This window comes from Saccopteryx leptura, chromosome 3 (assembly GCF_036850995.1).
Source record: "Saccopteryx leptura isolate mSacLep1 chromosome 3, mSacLep1_pri_phased_curated, whole genome shotgun sequence".
In the NCBI taxonomy this organism is placed as follows: Eukaryota; Metazoa; Chordata; class Mammalia; order Chiroptera; family Emballonuridae; genus Saccopteryx; species Saccopteryx leptura.
This window is the reverse complement of record NC_089505.1, coordinates 340,082,960-340,106,145: the sequence shown is the minus strand read 5'-3', so window position 1 is coordinate 340,106,145 and position 23,186 is coordinate 340,082,960. Positions and strand designations below refer to the sequence as shown.

The window sequence follows — 23,186 nt, the reverse complement described above, 5'->3', positions numbered from 1 at the left end:
GAATGAGGTAGTTCTAGCTACAGTGACATGGGTGGAAGTCCTGGGTGCACCAGGAAGCAAAAAGGTGACAATATGTACAGTATGATCTTATTTTTATTTAAAAATAAGTTTGCAGGCATGCATGTGTGTGACTGTGGAGATACAGAAAAAGGCCTGGAGGAATACATACACTTCCTTGCAAAGAAGCCACTGGGCCTGGGGGTGGGGGTGGAGGTGGGGAGGGAGGAGGGAGCAGGCATCACCGCTCCCGTTTCACCTTTAAAGTCTGTATAGTTTGAAGGTAACAACTACTTTTGAAATCAAAAGGATTATGGAGACTAATTTCCTAGAGAAATGGAATAGTTTTAAAATGTGAACTTTCTCCCACTTACAAGAGGAGAGGCAGTGAGCGCGCAGGAAGGGCTCTGCTACCCACCTCCCCGCCCAGTCCTGCTTCCTGGGGCAGGGAGACCCAGCTGAGGGCTGGTGCTGAGCAGAGGAGACCCAGCTGAGGGCTGGTGCTGAGCAGAGGAGACCCCACCTCCACGCCCAGTCCTCCTTCCTGGGGCAGGGAGACCCAGCTGAGGGCTGGTGCTGAGCAGAGGAGACCCCACCTCCACCTCCACGCCCAGTCCTCCTTCCTGGGGCAGGGAGACCCAGCTGAGGGCTGGTGCTGAGCAGAGGAGACCCCACCTCCACGCCCACGCCCAGTCCTGCTTCCTGGGGCAGGGAGACCCAGCTGAGGGCTGGTGCTGAGCAGAGGAGACCCCACCTCCACGCCCACGCCCAGTCCTCCTTCCTGGGGCAGGGAGACCCAGCTGAGGGCTGGCGCTGAGCAGAGGAGACCCCACCTCCACGCCCACGCCCAGTCCTCCTTCCTGGGGCAGGGAGACCCAGCTGAGGGCTGGCGCTGAGCAGAGGAGACCCCACCTCTACACCCAGTCCTCCTTCTGGGGCAGGGAGACCCAGCTGAGGGCTGGTGCTGAGCAGAGGAGACCCCACCTCCACGCCCACGCCCAGTCCTCCTTCCTGGGGCAGGGAGACCCAGCTGAGGGCTGTCTTGCTGAGCAGACGAGACTCATGTGCACAAACCCTCTCCTAAAGCTCTCTGGACACTAAACCAAGTCCCTGCAGAGCTTTAGGCTAGCAGTGCTTCTCCTTTCAGACTATGTCATAAACCTCAAAATGAAGGCTTTTATAATTATAGAATTTAAAAACATGTAAATACTTAGACAAAATACGTACTAAAGCTGCATTGTTTTTGCGGTCCTTTACTCAAAACTGGCCCTACTTCCCAACTGAGAACGACTCTGGCGTCTACATGTAGATACCCATCATGTGTGGAAAAATAACCTTCAAATCTGACACATTTAAGTAACACAAGTCAGACAGAAGAGGCCACATCTCATATATAACAAAATCCTGAAAGTGGCATAGAAAGGTAGCTCTGGTCCCATTTATTAAACAAACAGGCTGAACTCTATAATCTCAAGTTACACACGCCACAATACACCTTTGCACAGGTCATTTTATTCTCTCCTGTGGGTGTTAACAAAGTTCAGAGACTGTAATTTGAAACATTCAGAAAGCATATATCTGAATATTGTCACATTTCTTTACATCACGATTCAGTAACTATTAACACTATGTCTACTAAATACAGTGAACAAAATGGTATAAATGTTTACACCATTCCCTTGTAAACAAGGCTTCTGTGCACAATAGTAACAAATGGAATTGTGCATATCACAACATTAATGAGGAAAGACCTCTTTAAATAAACTACTCTGTTTATAAATACTCTGATTTTTTTTAGTACACATTTACAGACCTGATCAATAAAAAGAAACAAGACATACATTTTCCTTTAAAAAGAAAATGTTCAGAAATGGACCACAATGGAAGAATTCATCCAGGAAAAGGGGTCAGAAGCAAGCAGAGGATGATCAAGTTAAAAGTACTGTCATACTTCAACCGATTCCTGTCAGCATACACCAACACAAGGACAAGGTGGGCTGGGAGTTCATTTTTACTTGAATTCCAGCAAGTTGCAATCAATCTTGTAGTACACATAAGGGTAGTATTCTTGTTGACTCAGGTTTAAGCCTGGAATATCCATAGGTGCCTATGAAAATTAGACAAAGTATTCAGTTATGTACTTACAGAAAGCAAACAAAGAAATAGAGTATTAACATTTTCCTTCTATTAAATACCTACTCTGAACGAAGTTTATGCATTGTGCTAATTTAAACTGAGGTAGGCATTATCATATCCATTTTGCAAATGAGGCAACAATCTCAGAGGCTGACTTGCCCTAGAAAACACAGTGAGTAGTAAGGCCAACTTCAAGCGTGTTCTGACTCCAAAACCTGTGTGTGTTTGCCATGACCGTCACTTTTTATGTACACAGTAAAAAGTTATTTTTAAAATTTTTATTTATTGATTTTTTTTTGGGGGGGGGGGAGCGGGAGAGATAGAGAGAGACACATCAATCCACTGCTCCACCCCATCCATGCATTCACTGGTTGACTCTCGTATGTGTCTGAAGATCGAATGCAAAACCTTGATGCCCTGGGACAACACTGCAACCAACTGAGCTACCCAGCCAGGGCTATTTTAATCTCAGGCTTGAGGTACTGAGTTTATGGGATACAAAGCTTATAAAATATTGAATAAAAATAAACCAATGCCCTGGCTGGTTGGCTCAGTGGTAGAGCATCGGCCTGGTGTGTGGAAGTCTCATGTTCAATTCCCAGCCAGGGCACACAAGAGAAGCACCTATCTGCTTCTCCACCCTCCCCCCCCCCTTCTCTCTCTCTCTTTCTTCCCCTTCCACAGCCAAGGTTCAACTGGAGCAAAGTGGGCCTGGGCACTGAGGATGGCTCCATGGCCTCCTCCTCAGATGCAAAAAAAAAATGGCTCCAGAGCAATGCACCCAGATGGGCAGAGCATTGCCCCCTGGTGGGCGCATGCAGGAGTCTATGTGCCTCCTCCCTGGCTTCTCAAAAAAAGAAGAAAAAGAAATAAATAAACCAAGTATGATTTTTAAAGATATCATATATTATACATGTTAAAGGACTTTACTGGTAGGAAATTATTTAGCAAATATTTGGACCCCCTGGTGGGCAAATGCAGGAGTCTATGTGCCTCCTCCCTGGCTTCTCAAAAAAAGAAGAAAAAGAAATAAATAAACCAAGTATGATTTTTAAAGATATCGTATATTATACATGTTAAAGGACTTTACTGGTAGGAAATTATTTAGCAAATATTTGGACCTTATATTTTATCAACAATTCCATGAAAATGCAGGTCATTTCTTGCGTTTTCTTCTATTAAAAAAGTCTTGATTTTTCATGGGTTCAAACACACATGTGAGATATAATACCATACTAAATTAGAAAGAAAAAAAATGTAGATATTTGAAATAAAAAATATAAAAGGCCTGACCAGGCGGTGGCACAGTCAATAGAGTGTCAGACTGGGATGTGGAAGACCCAGGTACGAGACCCCAAGGTCGCCAGCTTGAGTGAGGGCTCATCTGGTTTGAGCAAAAGCTCACTAGCTTGAGCCCAACGTCGCAGGCTCAAGCAAGGGGTTACTCAGTCTGCTGAAGGCCTGCGGTCAAGGTACATAAAAAAATAAAATAAAAGCTCACTACAATTTTAAACATTAATGACCAAAAAACATATACTTTATATTTTGTTTAAAAGATATAAACACATACAATTTTAGAAAAATAATTTCCTTTACAATGCTCATCTACTATTTTAATAAAGTTAAAATAACTACTTATTTTCTTCCCTGCATTTATAATTTTTATAAACAACTAGTATCACTGGTTGGTTCTGTATTTCTGCAACAATAAACATCCGATTTATAGTAAGATCCTGAGTGACTTTTAAAAATATCAGCCTTCACTAGCATAAATGGTAAACAAGGTAAATTGCTTGCTATGTTTATCTAACATGTTAATTGAGAATCTCAAAATAATAATTTGAAAAATCGGCTATCATGATATTCAATATTCCTTTTCTATTCAATATCTTTCACAACATTTTCTGAAATTTTATTCCGGTTCCTGTTCTACAAAGCTAATAAGTACGTACATCAATAATAGCTGCAGCACTGCTATCTAGATGTTTGTACAATTCATGTAATACTTCTCTGAGTTTCTTCATTGTTTTCTTATTGGGCTGAAGTAGCATTGCTTGGAAGTTCACTGGTAAGCCATACCTGATAAGGAAGTAAAAACAGTGTGTAACACAAGCAAACACACAGCAAATATTCTCATATCCTTCTTTAATCATAGCTAATGGGGAGATGGTATCTCATTTTAACCACTAACTTTAGAAGCTCAACTAATATACATAGAAACTCAAACCTTCTCTGGTTCATATTGTCCACTAGGTAGTTTTCTTTAAAATGAGAGCCAACTGTCTATTAGGAATTACTTTAATTACTGTTCAGTTTTTAAGGGAATCTATGAAAAACCTCAGTAAGCAGTGATAATATGTAAACTTGGTAAATACTTTCATGATAAACAACATGAGATTACCCACCATTTCTAGTCATGCAAAGTAATTTAAAAATAGTGAGCATTGTTGCAGATAAGTCTTTAGCAATGACTAATATGAGTAACATTTACAGAGGGTCACAAGATGATTTAGATTTTAAGTATGTCAAAATATTAAGTATTTTAGGTTAAATGAAAGAATTATTTCAAATAAGTCATTAGTATACTATGTACCAAACTACATGTAAGTATCTGAAAGATCTTCCTTTTAAACACTGGCTAATATTTTATGATCTGCTTTTAACTTAAATTGATACAGAAAAAAAGAATCAGAGTGCAGCAGCATGGATCTCTTTTTCTAAACCTGGTGTTAAGGGACACAACTGATATGCGCATAACAGGCCGTATGATCTAATCTCTTCCTCATGATTGGTCCTTTGGCTTCTACAAGTCAATTTCCTATTACTGGACTGTGTGTTACAATAAAAAAGTCCAATACAGAGGCATCTATGAGCTCTTCAGATCCAAGTTGCTCAATTAACTTTCTTTACCTTAAAACAGATTCAACAAAAACCCTCAAAGCTTTCACATGAATCCACGCAATAAACGCTTCACTGAAATTCACTTTCAGCCACCGCACAAGCGGTCCCTAAGAAAGGGGAAAAAAAAGCACCATAAATTTGGTCTTAAAAATGGCAATTAGGAATTAGAGAAACCAAGTGGCTTTATTAGACATTATTTGGTAAGGGTTAGTTTCCTCTCAACTGAGATAATATGGTTTATAAAGTGCTTAGAAATAATTTTAAATAAAATTTGCCTTTATTTTCTCTTTCATTACAAGAACAATACCTTTTCATTAATCATGTCTCCTCTTTCATACAATCCTCTGGTCTTCACAATAATCCTACATTCAAAGATGGCGAGGAAGCGGATGCCAAATCCACTCTAGTCCCCATTTTGCCTGGACACTGGTCGGCAAACCGCGGCTCACGAGCCACACACAGCTCTTTGGCCCCTTTAGTGTGGCTCTTCCACAAAATACCACGTGCGGGCGCTACCTCTATAAGGAATGTACCTGCCTATATAGTTTAAGTTTAAAAAATTTGGCTCTCAAAGGAAATTTCAATCGTTGTCCTGTTGATATTCGGCTCTGCTGACTAATGAATTTGCCAACCACTGGCCTAGGACACTTAATTCCCCAATGGTTTAAATACAAATTGCTTTGGTAAAATATTGTGGCATTAAAAAAATTTGCCTCAAGGAAATGAATATTCTTGCTAGAAAGAGAAAACTACTACTTAAATAAGTCCTCCCACTACAGAGGCTTTAACTAAAACACTGCATTTGAAATTAATTTCTAATATGGAATTGGATGAAATAATTAATTTTAAGTATGCATTTTAAGATAACTATTCACAAATCTAAGCTTGTTTAGAAAAAATTCACTGATTACTTAATAGAAAAATAATTAAATGTCTTAAGAGCAATATTGAAGTTTTACTTTCTTTTAAATCAAATAAAAGCAACATCTGTTTCTTCTGCTTAACTTTGACATAACTAAACATTAGAGGCACATACAAATTGCTTTTTCTTGTCAGTAGAAAGCCTGTTCATTTCTTCTTTATCCGCTTTCATCTCCTCTTCATTGTACTGGAAGTCACGAACAATGAATCTAAATTTGGGGGGAAAACACAAAATTGACCACACCATGTATAGGTGATTTAACAAATTAAAAAGCAAGCAAAATAATAATGATAATAATAATAATAATAATCTTACTTGTTTTCCCTGGCTTTGTGCCTGAAGTCATCAACTGCCTTCCTAAACAAGGTGACATTACAGAGGTAACTATCTTGGTCCTCTGAGAGAACACTATGGAAAAAAGAGTCAGTGTAAAACTTTGTGTTTACTTGCTCTCTTTCATATTGAGAACAGTGGAGGAGGACAAAGAGTAGGGTACGACAGCCCTTCCCAAACCTGCCTCAAACACCAAGACACGCCGAGTGCTATGATGCCTTTGCTTACCATAACAGCCCTATATTAATTATAGTTACTGCCCCTAACCAACAATAGTTACTGCCCGTTAACCAACAATATTAAATATAAACTCAAGTAAAGCATCCCAACTCTAAGAACCATGCTTTTCGATCTATATCAGTGCCAGGCTGATCGAGGCAAAACTGTCCCGTGGCCAGTTTATTCCCAGTCTCCTCATTTCCTTGCTAAGCATCCTCCTCTCTTCCAGAAACCCAATTCTTAATTCTTCTCTTCCTCTCTCCAGCCTCACCCCCACCCTGCACTGCCAGAACCTCCTGTCTCATATCTCCCCTTCTCTCCCATCACACCCTAGGATCAAAAATTAACTAACGCAACTATCCAAATAAGCTCTGAAAAAACATGCTTTATGCATCTCAGGGCTCTATGTAAGAAGATCCTAGTGAGATGAGCATTTCTACCCAGTCACAGCTCTCAGGGCACCACGGAAAAGACCTACCACCTTCTCTACTCCCTACTCAACCCATCTGTTTCTCTGTCAAGACATCTTCCCTGCTTTTCTTCACAAAAGTGATCTTTGCAACCTCTGTTCCAAAACATAAGGAAGTTTCCTGTGCACAATGGCCAGTGCGGTTTCTTCCAGGCCTCCCTAGCGAGGCTCCTGCATCTCATCTGGAGCGCCAGCTCCCTGAACTAAAAGCTCTATGAAGCACCAGTGAGTCTGTGGTACTGTTTCTAGCAACAGAGAAGGGAAAAAGAGAACCAGCGATCTGACCCACCCAAATTATCTTGACAAGAAAAAATAGATAAAAAGAAGTGATAATTCTGATAGTACTAGTGATAAGCACCTTTCTGAACAGTTTTCCAACCAAAAAAAGCAGGCAGAACAGCACCCCAGCCTCCACCTCTTCGGCCATGACACTGACATGGCACTTACATACATTCTTGCACATAACCACACAATAACAGCAGTATTTCCAATTATCCAATCGTTTAAGACTTTAGGTAGAATATTTTGCAAAATGCTTGACTTTATGAATTTTAATATGAAACCGTTTTAGGTTTAAGATGGTATTTTTCATTCTATTCTTCTACCTCAGAATTCTACTTTCATCTTCACTCCTCCCAAGATAGGCACTGAAGCTGTGCCACGAAGCAACAAGTCAAAGTATTACTACTTATAACTGAGCTAAAACTACAGCACTTAGGACAATAAGTAGCACATTAACAACTTCTCAAAAATTTGTTATTATGATAACCAAAAAATCTAGCATCAAGTTGTGGAGATCTTTCCTAAACAGTGGACAAACTTCCAGACTAACTCACTAAAGCCCATCTGCCCATGTGAATTAACCATCCTCCCACAATACTGGCTGACGACTGCTCTGTTCTTGAAGACTAAGTTTAAACAGTAAGCTTTAAATTCAGCGATTCCAATGACTTTTGCACTGAGAAATAGAGAACAGATGTTTTCACCGAGTGGGGAACGGCTGGGAACTCGCAGGTGGTCAGTGAGCACTTATGGTCATTCAGAAGACAGGTGTTGGCTGTGCTCAACTGTTACTACCTGACATTTTCCTGGGAACTACTAAAGTGATTTTCAAAAGCTGTACATCTCTAAAGCAGTAATTTAAAGTCCTTTTAGAGTAAACCTGGACCTACTTAACTAGCCAACACACCACTCCCCTGGAACTCGGGCCTGGCACACGTGTACAATTTGGATGGACACACTGTGTGCTCAGGTCCCTTACTCTGCTCCTTCCCCCGCCTCCCAGACAGAGGCGACTTCCACGGCTTTAATCCCCAATTAGCACAAGGTGTAAGAGGCATTACTGTCAGGACAACCAGTATGAAGACACAACATTAATCTTCAGTTCACCATGTGAAGGGCTGGTGTAAGTGAAAGGTTTAGCCCTGCCCCCCCAACCCCCAAAATTCATGATGAGCACAGGTTTGTGGTTTAGGTCCCCAAAAAATCAACATTTGTTTAACTATAAAAATGACCATATTACTTTTATATTCTGTCAAACTTATCAAGTCGAAAAATAACCTCATAACATGTACAAGGAAGGTGCTATCCTCATTTTACAGATGAAGAAACTGTGGCCCAGAGAAGTTAAAAGACTTACCCCAGGTCACACAGCAAGTTGGCAGCAGAACCAGCAATAGAACTCAGGTCCCTGGGGCCAGGACTCTTTCCATTACACTAAGCTACCTCCCATCTGACACAATGAAACTGGAAAAGGAAGTATTTCACGGGCCCGGTCTTACTAATACCACTTCCTTACCACGTGCTACACCTTCTTTCACCACCTGCCGCCTCTTGAGGCATGCCCGTACAAAAGAGCCTTTGAGGGTACATATACAGCACATTTAATATTTTCTCAAAGAACATCTGTGTGCAGTAACAGAATATAGGAAAAGATGACATGGTACTGTGCCAAGAGCATAGGGCCTGGGCCTGGACTGGAAGACCGCGTGCCAGTCCTAACTCTGCCCGGGACACCTGGTCACCCGCATGCTTTAGGCCACTACTGAAGTCTTCTGCATTCTGACTTTGTCTACAAGAATACTTCACAGAACTGCTAGAAATATAAAACGGGATAATGTACGTTAATCCATAAATTAGAAAGCACTGAGTAAAAGTTTTTGTTTTTGTTTTAAGAAGAGTATAAACTAGGTGGAATCTGTGCTCACTAGAAGGTGAGGGTCAATGTCTGGAGATCAGCACAGCAGTGCTCCAGCAGCCATTTCGGTTCACTCCCTTCCCACAGGGAACGAGGCACTAGAGACACACCCCAGGTGCACAGCAATACTGACTGACTCTCAGAAGGCAGCGCAGGGCAGGAGGAACAGTCCAAGCAGGGACCCAGCTTCCAGTTCTAGCCCGGCACTAAGAATGTGTGACTCCGGGCGAACCACTCCACTCTGTGCCTCAAACGTCTACCTCCACAAACATGAGTGGGTCAATCAGACTGTGCAAATCCCTTTCAGGTCTAAAATGATCATACCTAGAGTTAATATAACTCATTTATAAGGTGAAAAAGATGGCTCTGAAACTATAAATTTACCACAAAGATAGCAAAGATATTTCCTAACCCAACAGCCAAACTGAAAAGGAATTCTAGAAAAAAAATGAGGGTTACAAAGACTACTACTTACTTGCTGGATCTCGGAACTACCATTTCAGCTAGTGTTTCATACTGCTTAATCCAGTCGTGGTGGTTTAACCTGCAGAAAAGATACAATAAGCATGGAAAAGAAAACCAAGTCCTACCTCCCGCCTCATCCAGAAAGAGAAAGAATAATGGGACAAACAGGAAACCTGGCTACAGTGAGTATGTGCCAAATCTATGTAACAGAAATAGTCAAGTTTCCTACTGAGAATGAATTTCAAATACAGAGTGAAGCAGGAGCTACAGCTCACCACCCTCTTATATCCAGTACTACTGCGAAGCAGACACATTCTGGAGTTAAGTTTAGAAAGGAAGGAAAGCAAAGTATAGACTCTAAATTACTTTTAAACCTTAGGACTGAGCCTGACCGGGCGGTGGCGCAGTGGATGGAGCATTGGACTGGGATGCAGAGGACCCAGGTTCGAGACCCCGAGGTCGCCAGATTGAGCACGGGCTCATCTGGTTTGGGCCAAAACCTACCAGCTTGAACCCAACGTCGCTGGGTCCAACAAGGGGTTACTGGGTCTGCTGAAGGCCTGCGGTCAAGGCACATATGAGAAAGCAATCAATGAACAACTAAGGTGTTGCAATGCACAATGAAAAACTAGTGATTGATGCTTCTCATCTCTCTCTGTTCCTGTCTATCCCTCTTGTCTGACTCACTCTCTGTCTCTGTAAAAAATACATACATACATAAATAAATAAATAAATAAACCTTAGGACTGAAATATATTACTTCACTTTTCAAAAAAGAAAAGGCCACGCCAAAACCACTATCACTTCTTTCCGGTGGCTATTCTGAAAGGCTGGGTGAAACCGTATTTACTGAAAGCTCAGAGTGCAGGAAGTGTTGAGCAAACAGTGCCGGTAACCATGCTGCACAGGGCATTCTGCAAGAGCCTCTCTTAAGAACACCAGCTTCTGGGGGTGGAGAAAGGCACTTATGTTTGTGATTTAAAAGAGAGAACTATAGTATCTGTAGGCCAGGATAAATAAAAAATTCATTATTTAAGGTGCCTATAATTGAATACTATGTTTCAACTATAGTGTACAGAAAACTATGAAAATTTCTGGTTTTAAACACAAATTTTTGAATAAAGTATGAATGAGAAAAATCTTTTATCTGGGTAAATGTTATTTTCCTATGTATTATAAAAACACAGATACACAGAAATTATTATAAATAATCAGCATTCTAGCATAACAGGCATGAATTATATAACTAAAACACAACTTTAGAAGCCAAACCCTAGGTGTAAGCCCTTCTCCAGAGGCAGAGAACAGTGCACTCTTCAGGGAGGGGACAGCAGAAGTCACATAATACTGCAGCCACTGTCAATCTGGTGGAGGTGCTGTCCCGCCCCTTTCCAGGGAGCATCATGCTCCAATACCCTCAGTTTCCTAACCAAATAAAAACGGGAGCACAGACTTCATGTAATGATGCTCTGGAAGAGTCCCGAATATCCAAAGGCAGAGGCTCCAAGGATTCCCTGAGCGAGACTTCAGTGTAGGTCAGAAGTGAAAACAGGAGTAGTGTTTCTCTCTCTCTCTCTCTCTCTCTCTCTCTCTCTCTCTCTCACACACACACACACACACACACACACGCGCGCGCAGTTCTAAACTTCCAAGTGTCCAAAGGTTTCATTTAACCAACATTAACTATGATCAAATGGTAATTCACATAGAAGACCTAGTCTAAAAAAGAGTTCAAAGGGTTATCTAATCTAGCCTAAGCCCACAGCCCATGCCTGTTTTATAAAGTTTTATTATAACACAGTCGCATCCATTTGTGTATATATTATGTGTATGACTGCTTTCAGTTAAACCACAAAGTTGATGGGCAGCCTTGAGTAGTTATAACAGAGACCATATGGCTTGCAAAGTCATATTAATTTTTAGAGAGGGGAGGAAGTGGGGGGGGGAAGGAGGGGAAAGTGAGAAGCATCAACTCCCATATGTGCTTTGACCAAGCAAGCCCAGGGTTTCAAACTGGCAACCTCAGTGTTCCAGGGTGACGCTTTACCCACTACGCCACCACAGGTCAGGTGAAAACTGGAAATTTATTTTATAAATCAAATAATTTCACATTACTTAACTTTTTAATGAGCCAACTCTACTAAGCTGCAAAATTCAATTTGGAATCTCAATTTATAATACAATTCACATCTCAAGTTGTGAACTAAATTCTACTGACAGCGCCACCTGGGTATGGTTGGTGGACAGAACCAATGACAGCTGACAGTCCCTTACACTGGGTTTTACGGAAAAACTCAAATTACAATATCAGATACAAACATTTTTCTTGTACTTTAACAAGTAAAAACCTTTATATTAAAAAGACATACTTGGGAACTACGACCAGCAATGTGATGAGATACTCGGAATCAAGAACAAAGTCATCCTTCTTCACAATTTCTGCTAGACTTCTAGTTAGCAAACTTCCTCTGAGGAAGAAGAAAAAAATCTTTAGGCTGATAATTATGTGCTCCCATTACACAAGAAAAAGCAAGCTAATTATACTCACATATACTATACAGACATCTTAAGAGACATTAGTCTAGTTAACATTTTTTACTTTATAAGTTGTCAAAATTTAGCTGAGCATTTCTCACCTCTGTAACCAAAGAAACGTCAACATTTATCAAAAGCTGCCTCTTGTGTCTCCATATGTGTTTGCTTTAATTAATGTAACTCGGCTCTCCTCTTGATTACGTATATAATATATTGACTGGGAAAGTATTATTCATTAGATATCAATTAAAGTCTATTTCATTGTAATTATGAAATTATATCATCTAAGCACAACCTTTAGTATTCTTCCCTCTCCCTGGGTATGATTTGATAACAGGCAATTTGGGTTAGTTAACCCAAAAATCAACTCTATCAGTCTTCATTTAGTTTCCTAGTACTGATCATTTCATAATGGAAATGTCTTGCCTGTTTGCATCACTGATAGTACATATATCAACCAACTTTTCCTCTGGAATATAAATGCTAATTTCAACAGTTAACTGCTTAATGCTGCACTTGAAGTAGTCATACTACACAGAGATCAACTAAAAGAAGTGTGTTCAATTTTAAGAAAACTTAATGTGTAAAAAAATCTAAACTTAGAAAACAAAGGACAAGTATTACATTATAAAAATATTCTTCTATAGAATTCTTTTAAGCAGATTATACAATTAAACTATTTGATTTAAAACAAATTTTAGACATTGTTTTCATCAAATGCATAAAGGGATAAACCAAGGCTAAACTCCTAAGTTTCAGTCACAAGTATTATTTATGAAACAAATATAATAAATCAGTCTCATATCTACTTTGACTAGACTCAATTAATAAACTTTTTTCCATGAAGTGAAAAAATACCATTTTGATTCAGAAACATCTGGAACTTAATAAACCTCAATAATATCTCATTCAGTGTATGCTAGAGTGCTTCTCTAATTCTAAATACGCACAGACACTTAACATGCTTACGCATTCTTTCGTTCCAAGTTCTGAAGATTCCCCTTCAGGTTATTATATGCGGATGCTCGCGATTTCAGGTCGTTGTCAATCTGAGTCACTCCCTTAAAAAAAAAACACAAGATTTTTTTCCTAAATCCACCTCTACCAATTCAAGTAGTAGATCTTAAATATTAACTTAAACAAAACAAAAACAACTAGATCTGATGTAAAAAATATTCTATTTTAAAAGGACTTTAGGCCCTGGCCGGTTGGCTCAGCAGTAGAGCATTGGCCTGGTGTGTGGAAGTTCCAGGTTCAATTCAAGGCCAGGGCACACAGGAGAAGCACCCATCTGCTTCTCCACCCCTCCCCCTCTCCTTCCTCTCTGTCTCTCTCTTCCCCTCCCGCAGCCGAGGCTCCACTGGAGCAAAAGATGGCCTGGGTGCTGAGGATGGCTTCATGGCCTCTGCTCCAGGCGTTAGAGTGGCTCCAGCCACAATGGAGCAACGCCCCAGATGGGCAGAGCATCGCCCCCTGGTGGGCATGCCCGGTGAATCCCGGTGGGGCGCATGCGGGAGTCTGTCTGACTGCCTCCCCACTTCTAACTTCAGAAAAATACAAAAAAAAAAAAAAAATAGAAAGACAACTTTAAAAGGTCATTTTAAACAATACCTACTTCATTTTTAATAACCATGGTAATTTCCATATGAATCTTTTCTACTAAAGATAATGTTTTAGTCCACATGCATTTTAATTATTTACTGTTACTTCTTAAACCTAAATAGAATAATAGAATCTAGGTCACCAGGTTTAGAAATTACTAATTAAAAGCTTTTAATTCACAAGGCTGAAAGATTAATTCCCAAAAGGAAATAACTTAGAATTTTATTGCACACAACTTCACTATTAATACACAAAATGTTTCCTCAATGTAATTTGAATTGTAGTTGAATTTATTTATAAATGTTATAAAAACTGATTTTTTCAAACAGATGACTAAACTACCAACAGTTTAGAGAGAAAGCACAAAGCAACAGATTTCAGATTTGAGCACCTTGAGTTGGGTGCCCACCTAGGCAATCCTGACATCCTAAATTAGCATTTGAAAAACTAGGCTTCAACTCCGCTGTACCATTATTAGCTGTGTGGTACTGGGACAAGTCGCTTCACTTTCCTCATCTACTGTATCAGGAAGAAGAACACTAAATCCTTGATAAGGATCAAAAGAAAATAAGGCTTGCCTTGGCCAGATAGCTTGATTGGTTTAATGCATCATCGAAAAGTGCAGAGGTTGCCGGCTGGATCCTCAGTCAGGGCACACACAGGAATAGAGCGATGTTCCTGTCTCTCTCTCTCTCTCTCTCTCTCCCTTCCTCCCTTTCTCTCTCATTAAATTCAATAAACAAAAATTCAAAAAAGAAAATAAGGCTCATAGTTAAGAGCACCATTTTATGTTATCAAACTATTGCTTTTCATTAAATTATATGAATTCAGTTAAAAATTCTTGATAATCTATTCAGTTACATTTAACTATAGAGCCAACATATAAAGTCACTGAGATAGTCAAGGAAAGTCTGTCCAAGTAATTTATTATATATTCTTTAAACTTTTATTTATTGGTTTTAGAGAGGAAGGGAAGAGTAGGGGGAAGGGAGAGAAAAAGAGATGGAGAGGGGATGGAGAAAGAGGTGAGGAGAGAGATAGAGAGGGAAGGAGAGAAGGGGAGAGAGGGGGAGGGGGAGAGGGGGAGAAAAAGAGAGAGAGGGAGAGAAGAAGAGAGAAGGAGAAAGGGAGAGAGAGAGGGAGAAGACAGAGGGAGAGAAAGAAGAGAGGGAGAAAGAAGGAGAGAGGAAGAGAGGGAAAAAGAGAGCAAAAAGGAGGGAGAGAGGGAGAAAGAGAGAGAGGGGGAAAGAGAGAGAGAAAGGGAGAGAGGGAGAGAAGGAGAAACATCAATTTGTTGTTCTATTTATTAGGCATTCATTGGTTGATTCTTGTATGTGCCCTGACCAGGGATCAAATCTGCAACAATGGTGTATTGGGATGATGCTCTAATCAACTGAACTACCCAACCAGGGTTGTCCAAGTAATTTAAACCATACTTTTCACCCTAGCCAGGTAATATACATGTTGACAAACAATAGGTTTTTGTCTATGTGCCTCATTATAATTTCAGGTAAAATCTTTTCATTTTCTCTCAAGTTCCAGGGCTTTGCAATATAAAAGGAGTTTTTAACTCCACGAGTTCACAGATGGGCTTCAAGATCTGCGTACTCTCTGAAACCGTACATGAAATCATGTGGTATATAAACACAGGCACCCTTCTGGGTAGAGAAGCAATACTGAATGTCAGAAGGCATCAGAGAACACAAAGTTTAATGTCTAAATCAGTACTGTACAAATAAATATACTTAAGCGACTACTACCATCAACATAACTTATAAATCCAATTTTAGTATATGCGCTGCTGAAGAGCACTCTTGAATCCTTAAGACACTCAAATTTCCTGTTATACATGATATCAGTTACCCTTACAATTTACATAAATTATTACAGAATCTTATAAAGTTCTTTTATTTAAACCTTGTTGATGCAATATTTAACTACATAAATAAGTAAACTACACAACTTGGATAATCTACACATGAAAATGATATGCTTATAAAATAAATGAAGCCACTATAAATCAATGTGTCCTACCTGTGTCATTTTTTTATCTTACCTTGGCAATTATTTCAGAAATATTTTTCAGGGACTGTTTGATTGGATATTTAGCCATGTCCCACTGAAACCTTGTTATATAAGTAACCAAGTCAACTGAAAAAAGGGAGTAAGTTAATTACTGAGGAGAAGCAGAGAATTACTTGTAATCTACTACACAGTAAACATTCAGATTTTAATGCTGAAATTGGCATTGAGAAAATCAGTAAAAATGTCATAATTTCTGAAGCATTCTGATTAAATGTGGAACTATATTAAGTAACATGAATTAATCAAAACTTTACCTTACAGTCTGACTGGGTCTCTTATTCTTATTCAGAATTTAATGTATATTAAAATGTTCCTTCTAATTTTATGATTTAATAAATGAAATATGTACATACCCATGATAAGCCTCACATAGAGGAGAAAAAGACAATTAAGAAACTGTTTCAATTTGTCTCCTCAATAAGCAGAATTTGACAGAAATATGTTTTATCTTTGCCAAGTTACCCAAACAAACTGAAAATGAACTTTATTGTTAAAACCATGTGATGATTGTTTCTAGGGGGTCTATACTTCAACAATCTTCAAAATACAGACCCTTTCACTTTCAAATGAGAATAAAAAATGGAGAGCCAAAGAGACACTCAATAACAACTTCCCCAAATGTTCAGTAATCGAGATAACTTTATCCTTCAAGTCTGACGGGATCAAGGTCAGGGAACCCAAATGTCAAGTATGGCTAACCAGCAAAAGTAATTCATATCAAAATATCTTTCTCTCTTTAACTTCTCCCAATATCAACAAGTCAACAACATAGATGGTATTTCCAAAAGCAAATTTAAATGCACTGTCTCCTAAATAGTCAAACCCCATTCCACCTATTAGACTAATGTCCTCGTTCATCAGATACCTAGAAGATCACCCTAAATTAATATTACTCTCCTCTGTCTTTATGTACCAAACACAAATTAACAGAAACAGTAAATAACTAGATCAGGAGCACTATTAAAACAAAGAGCAAGAATAAATTATATATTTTTTATTAAGTATTTACGGAATATGTATTATTTGCAAGAAGAAATGAGATTAGAGAAACACTGGATTTAAAATACTGTTACTTTTGAAAAGTTTAGCCAAACTACTCCTCACTGCTGCCCAGCATTCATTTTGTATGGCCAGGTGGCCTGAAATTACACCACCCCCTCCCTCAAAAACAGCCTACAGTGTCACAACTAAATTTAAGTTCCTAATATAACCCTTGTCATAAGCACTCTCCCCTACTGCCCAGGGCCTTCCCCTTATGTGCCCTTTAGATAAGACCCTCTCCAAGGTACCATAACACTAGCTTTTGGGTTTGAATTGACCAATCAAGACTTAGCCTGGGAACCCCAAAGCATTCTACCCACAGACCCTATATAAGGCATGTGTCCTGGCATTCCCGCCTAACCCTGCCTTGCCCTCTCCACTGGCCCTACCTCCTCTCAAGGACTTGTGCTAATAAACTTCTCTATTTCTATTTCTTTTGAAGTCTTTTGTTAAACAGTGGCTTACCATCCCCTAACACCCTGGGGCTCTACTGAACAAATGTTAATTTAACAAAGTCTCATCAGTGAGCTTATCATACTAGGCAATACAGGATAGAATAAGAGGAAAGGGTTATTTTGTAGTATAAGGACGAATAACTAAATAGCCTAATTTAAAATGGAGCAAATGCTAAAGTGGTATTTCATAAGAAAACAACAAGTGCAAGAACATATGACAACAATATCAAAGCCATCTTTGCAAAGCCATTATTACAGAGAGCAAACTCTATGCAAATATTAGTTTCTAGCTACAGGGAGATCAGGAGCAGACTATTCTAGAGGTACTAAGGTAAAGAAATGCTATATCCAAATTTGAAGGGGAAAGCATTACTCTGCAATAAAAAATTGTTTTATTCTAAGGCAGTGGTTCTCAACCTTTCTAATGCTGTGACCCTGCAATACAGTTCCTCATGTTGCGGTGACCCCAAACCAAAAAATAATTTTGGTGGCTATTTCACAACTGTAATTTTGCTACAGTTATGATTCGGAATGTAAATACCTGATATGCATTATGTATTTTCCGATGGCTTTAGGCGACCCCGCTAGGGTAGCGGACCCACAGGTTGAGAACCGCTGTTCTAAGGCATTAGCAGTTGTATACTATTAAATTTTTTTTAAAAGCTAGAGAACCCCAATAAAATCAATTAATAAAAAATTAAAAATTAAATGAGTAAAAATTTTTAAAAGCTAGAGAAGCCTGATGGGTGGTAGTGCAGTGGATAAGAGCGTTGATGTAGGACACTGAGGTCCCTCGTTCTAAACCCCGAAGTCATCAGCTTGAGCATGCGGTTGCTGGTTTGAGCATCGGATCATCAACATGATCCCAAGGTCGCTGGCTTAAAGCCCAAGGTCACTGGCTTGAACATGGGGTCACTGGCTCTGCTTAACCCCCCTGCTCCAGTCAAGGCATGTATGAGAAGCATCAATGAACAACTAAAGTAAGGCAACTACAAGTTGATGCTTCTCATCTCTGTCCCTTCCTGTCTCTCTATTTAAAAAAAAAAAAAACAAAAAAAAAAACTAGAGAAGACAGCATATATTTAACTAAAAAAATGAGACACATAACTTGTAAACACACTTGTAAATATGAGTTAACAAACAGATCCCAGAAAGAACTAGGGTAAATCTTTATAATACTGCATTTTGGAAAGACCTGATTGGCATCCATATCATAAGCTACATTATATATTATATAAGATTATCTTACAAGAGATTGTGTTTCAGGGGACAGGATGTAACTAGCAGCATCACCAAATTCAGTAACTATTACATTTTAATGGCCTTATATACAGATTTCATATCCTATATACAAATTTCTTTTTAAATTCCTTTTTTTTTCTTTTGTAGCTTAGTCATTCACTTCACACAAGTCAATATTAAATCATGAGCCATTAGCTTACCTCCATTTGCCAACAAATTCTCCTGTACTTTATCTTTACTATCCTCCAACACGTCAGCCATATATTGAGCTACTTTTTTAACCACCCTTAAAAGAAAAAAAAATCAACTATTATTTTCAGGAAAAAGACCTAAATTCCATGTTATACATGAACACATTACACAGACATGAATTTGACTATATATGTTCCCATTATGCATACCTATATAATATAGAACAAAGGGGGCCTAACTTCTGTCGATAATGTTTTAAGGATAAGATGTACCAAAATTTTGTTTTATGCAAAACTCAACTGAGTAGCTGTAGAGCTTTAGAGAGTTTATACGAAATATTGTTTATTAGTCTGGAAAAAGAGTAGTGAGAAACTAGTAAGGCCCTGGCCGGTTGGCTCAGTAGTAGAGCATCAGCATAGCGTGTGGATGTCCCAGGTTCGATTCCTGATGAGGGCACACAGAAGTGACCATCTGCTTCTCCACCCCTTTCTCCCCCTTCTCTATCTCTCTCTCTCTCTCCCCTTCGCACAGCCATGGCTCGACTGGTTCAAGCACATCATCTCCAGATGCTGAGGATAGCTCCGAGGAGCCTTCACCTTAGGTGCTACAAACAGCTCAGTTGCGAGCCTTGCCCCAGATGGTCAGAACATTGGCCCCAGACAGGGGTTGCCGGGTGAATCCCGGTTGGGGTGCAGACAGGAGTCTGTCTTTCTATCTCCCCTCCTTTCACTTGGAAAAGAAGAAAAAAATGAAACCAGTGAACAGTCTATATATAACCATATATTATAAACTGAAAAACTGGGCAATGGATCTGACGGCAAGGACCAAAAACAAAGGAGGAGGCAGAGAGTTTGCATTCTCCAATTATATGCTTTCACTTAGGATGAAAGGGATCCGGCAGGCAACAGAATACAAGCAAGTGTAAGGATGAAGAAAGAGGTCCTACATCATTTCATTAACTATTTATTGAGCATTGACATTTGCAAGGAGCAATACCGTACAAGAAACCTTAGTGTCAAAACTTCTAAGGCACCTAGATATCACCCTGTTGATCTCTTCATTTTATAAGACTCTGAGTTAAAGAAAAATTAACTTAGTCACAAAACCAGTTAGTGGCAGATTTGTGACTGGAAACGTCATGTCTTGACTCTGGAGTCTGGTGTTCTTACCCCATCCATGTGTGCCTCTAGGCCCTGGGTGAAATTCAAAAGTATACAAGACAAAATCACTTACTTCACATTGCTTGAAGTTGAACTGGAGAGCTACCAAAATATACAAATGACTAAATACAAAGCAATCTGTGGTAAGTGCCAGGTTACAGAGAGAGAATCATAAAGGAAAAGGGATCACTTTCAGCTACTGTAACCAAGAAGCATATGGCTCATGAATAGGGTAATGAAGACTAGGAATGGTTCTGAAAAGATTAGACAGAAAGAAAGTATGCTCTTGCCACAGCGCACATGAGTCACGATCAGGAGAGGTAAAAAAGCAACAGGCATTTGGAGAGTGATGAGGAGGAATTCAGACTGCCTAGAAATCATGCTGAGGACAAGAGGATGTTAAGCTAGGAAGGCAGGCTGGGGCCAGACTACAGAGAGACGGTCTCTGGTGTCAGACTTTAAAGAGGTATGACATGGTCAAAACAGGGCTCTGGACAATGATGACTGTATGTTCAACGGTAGAGAGTGTAACTAGAAGACAAATTAAGAAATTCCTGCACAAGAAGCAATAGGACAACGAAAATTGACAGACAGGCTAAATTAGAATGACATTTCTATACTGAACGACCTCAACCTAAGATAGTGGAACAATTTCAGAAAAAAATGTAAGCCATAAATTTTCAACATGTTTAACTTGGGATTTATACATACACTTGGCTTTGTCTCCAAAATTCACCCATTCCTTCAAAGGAGACAAACTCTTATTCCCATATAAATTAACAAGTTATCTTGTAAACAGAACCATTTGCTATACACATTTCAAAATATGCATTATGTTTACCTCAGAAATAGTTCAAAGTATAGAACTTTCTGGTGTCAAATCTTAACACTGACTCAGAACTTTACAATCTACCTATGCATCTCTGCAAGAACTATGCCAAAATACACATGGTCACCTTTTCAAAAATCTGCTCTAAAGATTAGATTACTGAAAAAGAATAAACTATAGTTTATTCCATATAGCACAATGTTCAGACTTTAAAAATCAGAACATTAGCCTGACCAGGTGGTGGCATAGTGGATAGTGTCAGCCTGGGACGTTGAAGACCAAGGTTTGAAACCCCAAGGTCGCCTGCTTAAGTGTGGGCTTATCCAGCTTGAGCATGGGGTCACCAGCTTGAGTGTGGGATCATAGACATGACCCTATGATTTGAAGCCCAAGGTCGTGGCTTGAGCAAGGGGTCACTGGCTCAGCTAGAGCCCTCCTGGTCAAGGCACATATGAGAAAGCAAGCAATGAACAACTTTAGGTACAACAACGATAGTATATGAGCTGATGCTTCTCATCTCTCTCCCTTTCTATCTGATCTGTCCCTGTCTGTCCGTCCCCTTCTTTCTCACTTAAAAAGAAAAAAGAAAAAGAAAAAGAAAATTGGAACATATTTAAGTCACTGAGCTACCATCTGTCAATCTACCAAATTATGTGGTCTACCAATCATATACTTTTTATATTTCTCAAAGACTAATGAAGACAAGACTATATTACAGTATAGAAAAAAACAGCTGACAAATGGTACAGGAAACTTTCAGTTCTAATGACTAAATAAATAAACTACATTTTCCCTAAGTACTTTTCAGACCTTAAACTGTATTCAGAACATTCCATTGACAATTTAAAGAACGACCTATAAACTCATAAAAGTACTTAACAAGGATCCAAGTAAGTGTAATATTTATGTTCTCAGGAACTGCCCTTCTCAATGTCTCTTTGGTTACAAGACCTGAAACTGCAATGAGGCAGGCAGAACTGTAGGCAAGGCAATCACCTCAGGTATGGCAACCAAAAAGTTTCCTCGAACTCTTTTCTTAATTAAAAACCTGTACTCAAGAAACCAAGATGATTCTTACCACCAATTAGTCCCTTCAGAGTATCATCAATAATTTTCACATTTACTCTATATGAACGTATGGAATTATTAACCTTAATGTTATTTTTCTTTCATCCTCTCTTTCCCATTCTATTGTCAAATGCCTGGCCTTTAATATCTCTTGTCTAATCTACTGTAAAACTGTCTCCTAACCAACCTTTTTGGCTTCAGTCTTATCAGCACATCTTTAGGTCTGTTTACTTCCTTACTATCTACTGTTATGTTAAAAGATTTCTCTGCAACATCTCAGCTTCTATAACCAGAGCCATTGCATTATGGTGGTTTTATCAATTCAGAAAAAAATAAGAGCATAAATAGTACATCCTTTTACACAGATTTTGAGAATAAGTTCCCTTCTATTCAAGTCTGTTTCCGTAAAGCTTTACTCAAATATACATTTCTAAGATTCTCCAAAATTCTGTTTTTACAAATTATTTACCTAAGCCCTAATATTTACCTAAGCCCTAAATATTTAAAAGCTCTATATACCAAAAGTCAAAGAAATTGATTCTGCCAATTAATCAAAATGCAGAAAGTTATCAAGGATCTCACACCCATCTTCAGCTAAAATATGAAAAATGACTGACACTGTAGTTTAGAAAAATGTTTCAATACAACTAAATTCTAGAGACAAAAGCATCGCTGTCTTCAAATAAATGGTATAGCATCCATGTTCACGGATGAAAGACATCAGTATTATTGGGATGGCAATGCTCCCCAAGTTGATCTTCAGATTCAACACAATCCCCATCAAAACGCCAGCTGAAATTTGATACAATGATCCCAGAAAATTCATAGGGAAATAACAGAAACCAAAACATTCTTGAAAAAGATAAAGTTAGACAACTCACACTTCCTGATTTCAAAACTTACTACAAAGCTACAATAATCAAGACAATGTGGTACTAGCATAAAAACAGAAATACAGAAAAAATATGGACTAGAACTGAAAGTTCAGAAATAAACCCTCATATTTATGTTCACACTGATTTTTGGCAAGGGTGCCAACTCAATGGAGAAAGAATAGTCTGTTCAACAAATGGTTCTATGACTAGAGCTACATGTAAAGAAAGTAATGAAGTTGGACTCCTATCTCACACCATATACAAAAATTAACTCAAAATGGATCAAAGACGGAATTGTAAAAGCTAAAACTATAAAATTCATAGAAGAAAATAAAGACATTAAACTGTGCAACCTTGGGTTAGGCAACGGTTTCTTAGATATTTCAAAAACACAAGCAACAAAAATAGATAAATTGGATAGCAAAATTAAGTTTGTAATTCAAAGAACACTATCAAGAAAATG

The 23,186-nt window shown here is 38.9% G+C and overlaps 1 protein-coding gene across 1 annotated transcript in view; it reads right to left on the bottom strand.

Moving 5' to 3' along the window:
• Positions 1-1,249: 1,249 nt before the first annotated feature.
• The window catches only part of ATP6V1C1 (ATPase H+ transporting V1 subunit C1), a 39,261-nt gene continuing 17,324 nt past the window's right edge, over positions 1,250-23,186 (bottom strand). Inside the window, exons 4-13 of the mRNA XM_066379275.1 lie at positions 18,800-18,885; positions 15,833-15,927; positions 13,144-13,235; positions 12,009-12,107; positions 9,650-9,718; positions 6,272-6,364; positions 6,071-6,164; positions 5,044-5,141; positions 4,086-4,212; positions 1,250-2,104 (exon numbers count right to left, since the gene is read on the bottom strand). Of these exons, the coding sequence (XP_066235372.1) occupies positions 2,009-2,104; positions 4,086-4,212; positions 5,044-5,141; positions 6,071-6,164; positions 6,272-6,364; positions 9,650-9,718; positions 12,009-12,107; positions 13,144-13,235; positions 15,833-15,927; positions 18,800-18,885 (949 nt within the window). The 3' untranslated portion in view covers positions 1,250-2,008. The remainder of the gene's footprint in view (positions 2,105-4,085; positions 4,213-5,043; positions 5,142-6,070; positions 6,165-6,271; positions 6,365-9,649; positions 9,719-12,008; positions 12,108-13,143; positions 13,236-15,832; positions 15,928-18,799; positions 18,886-23,186) is intronic.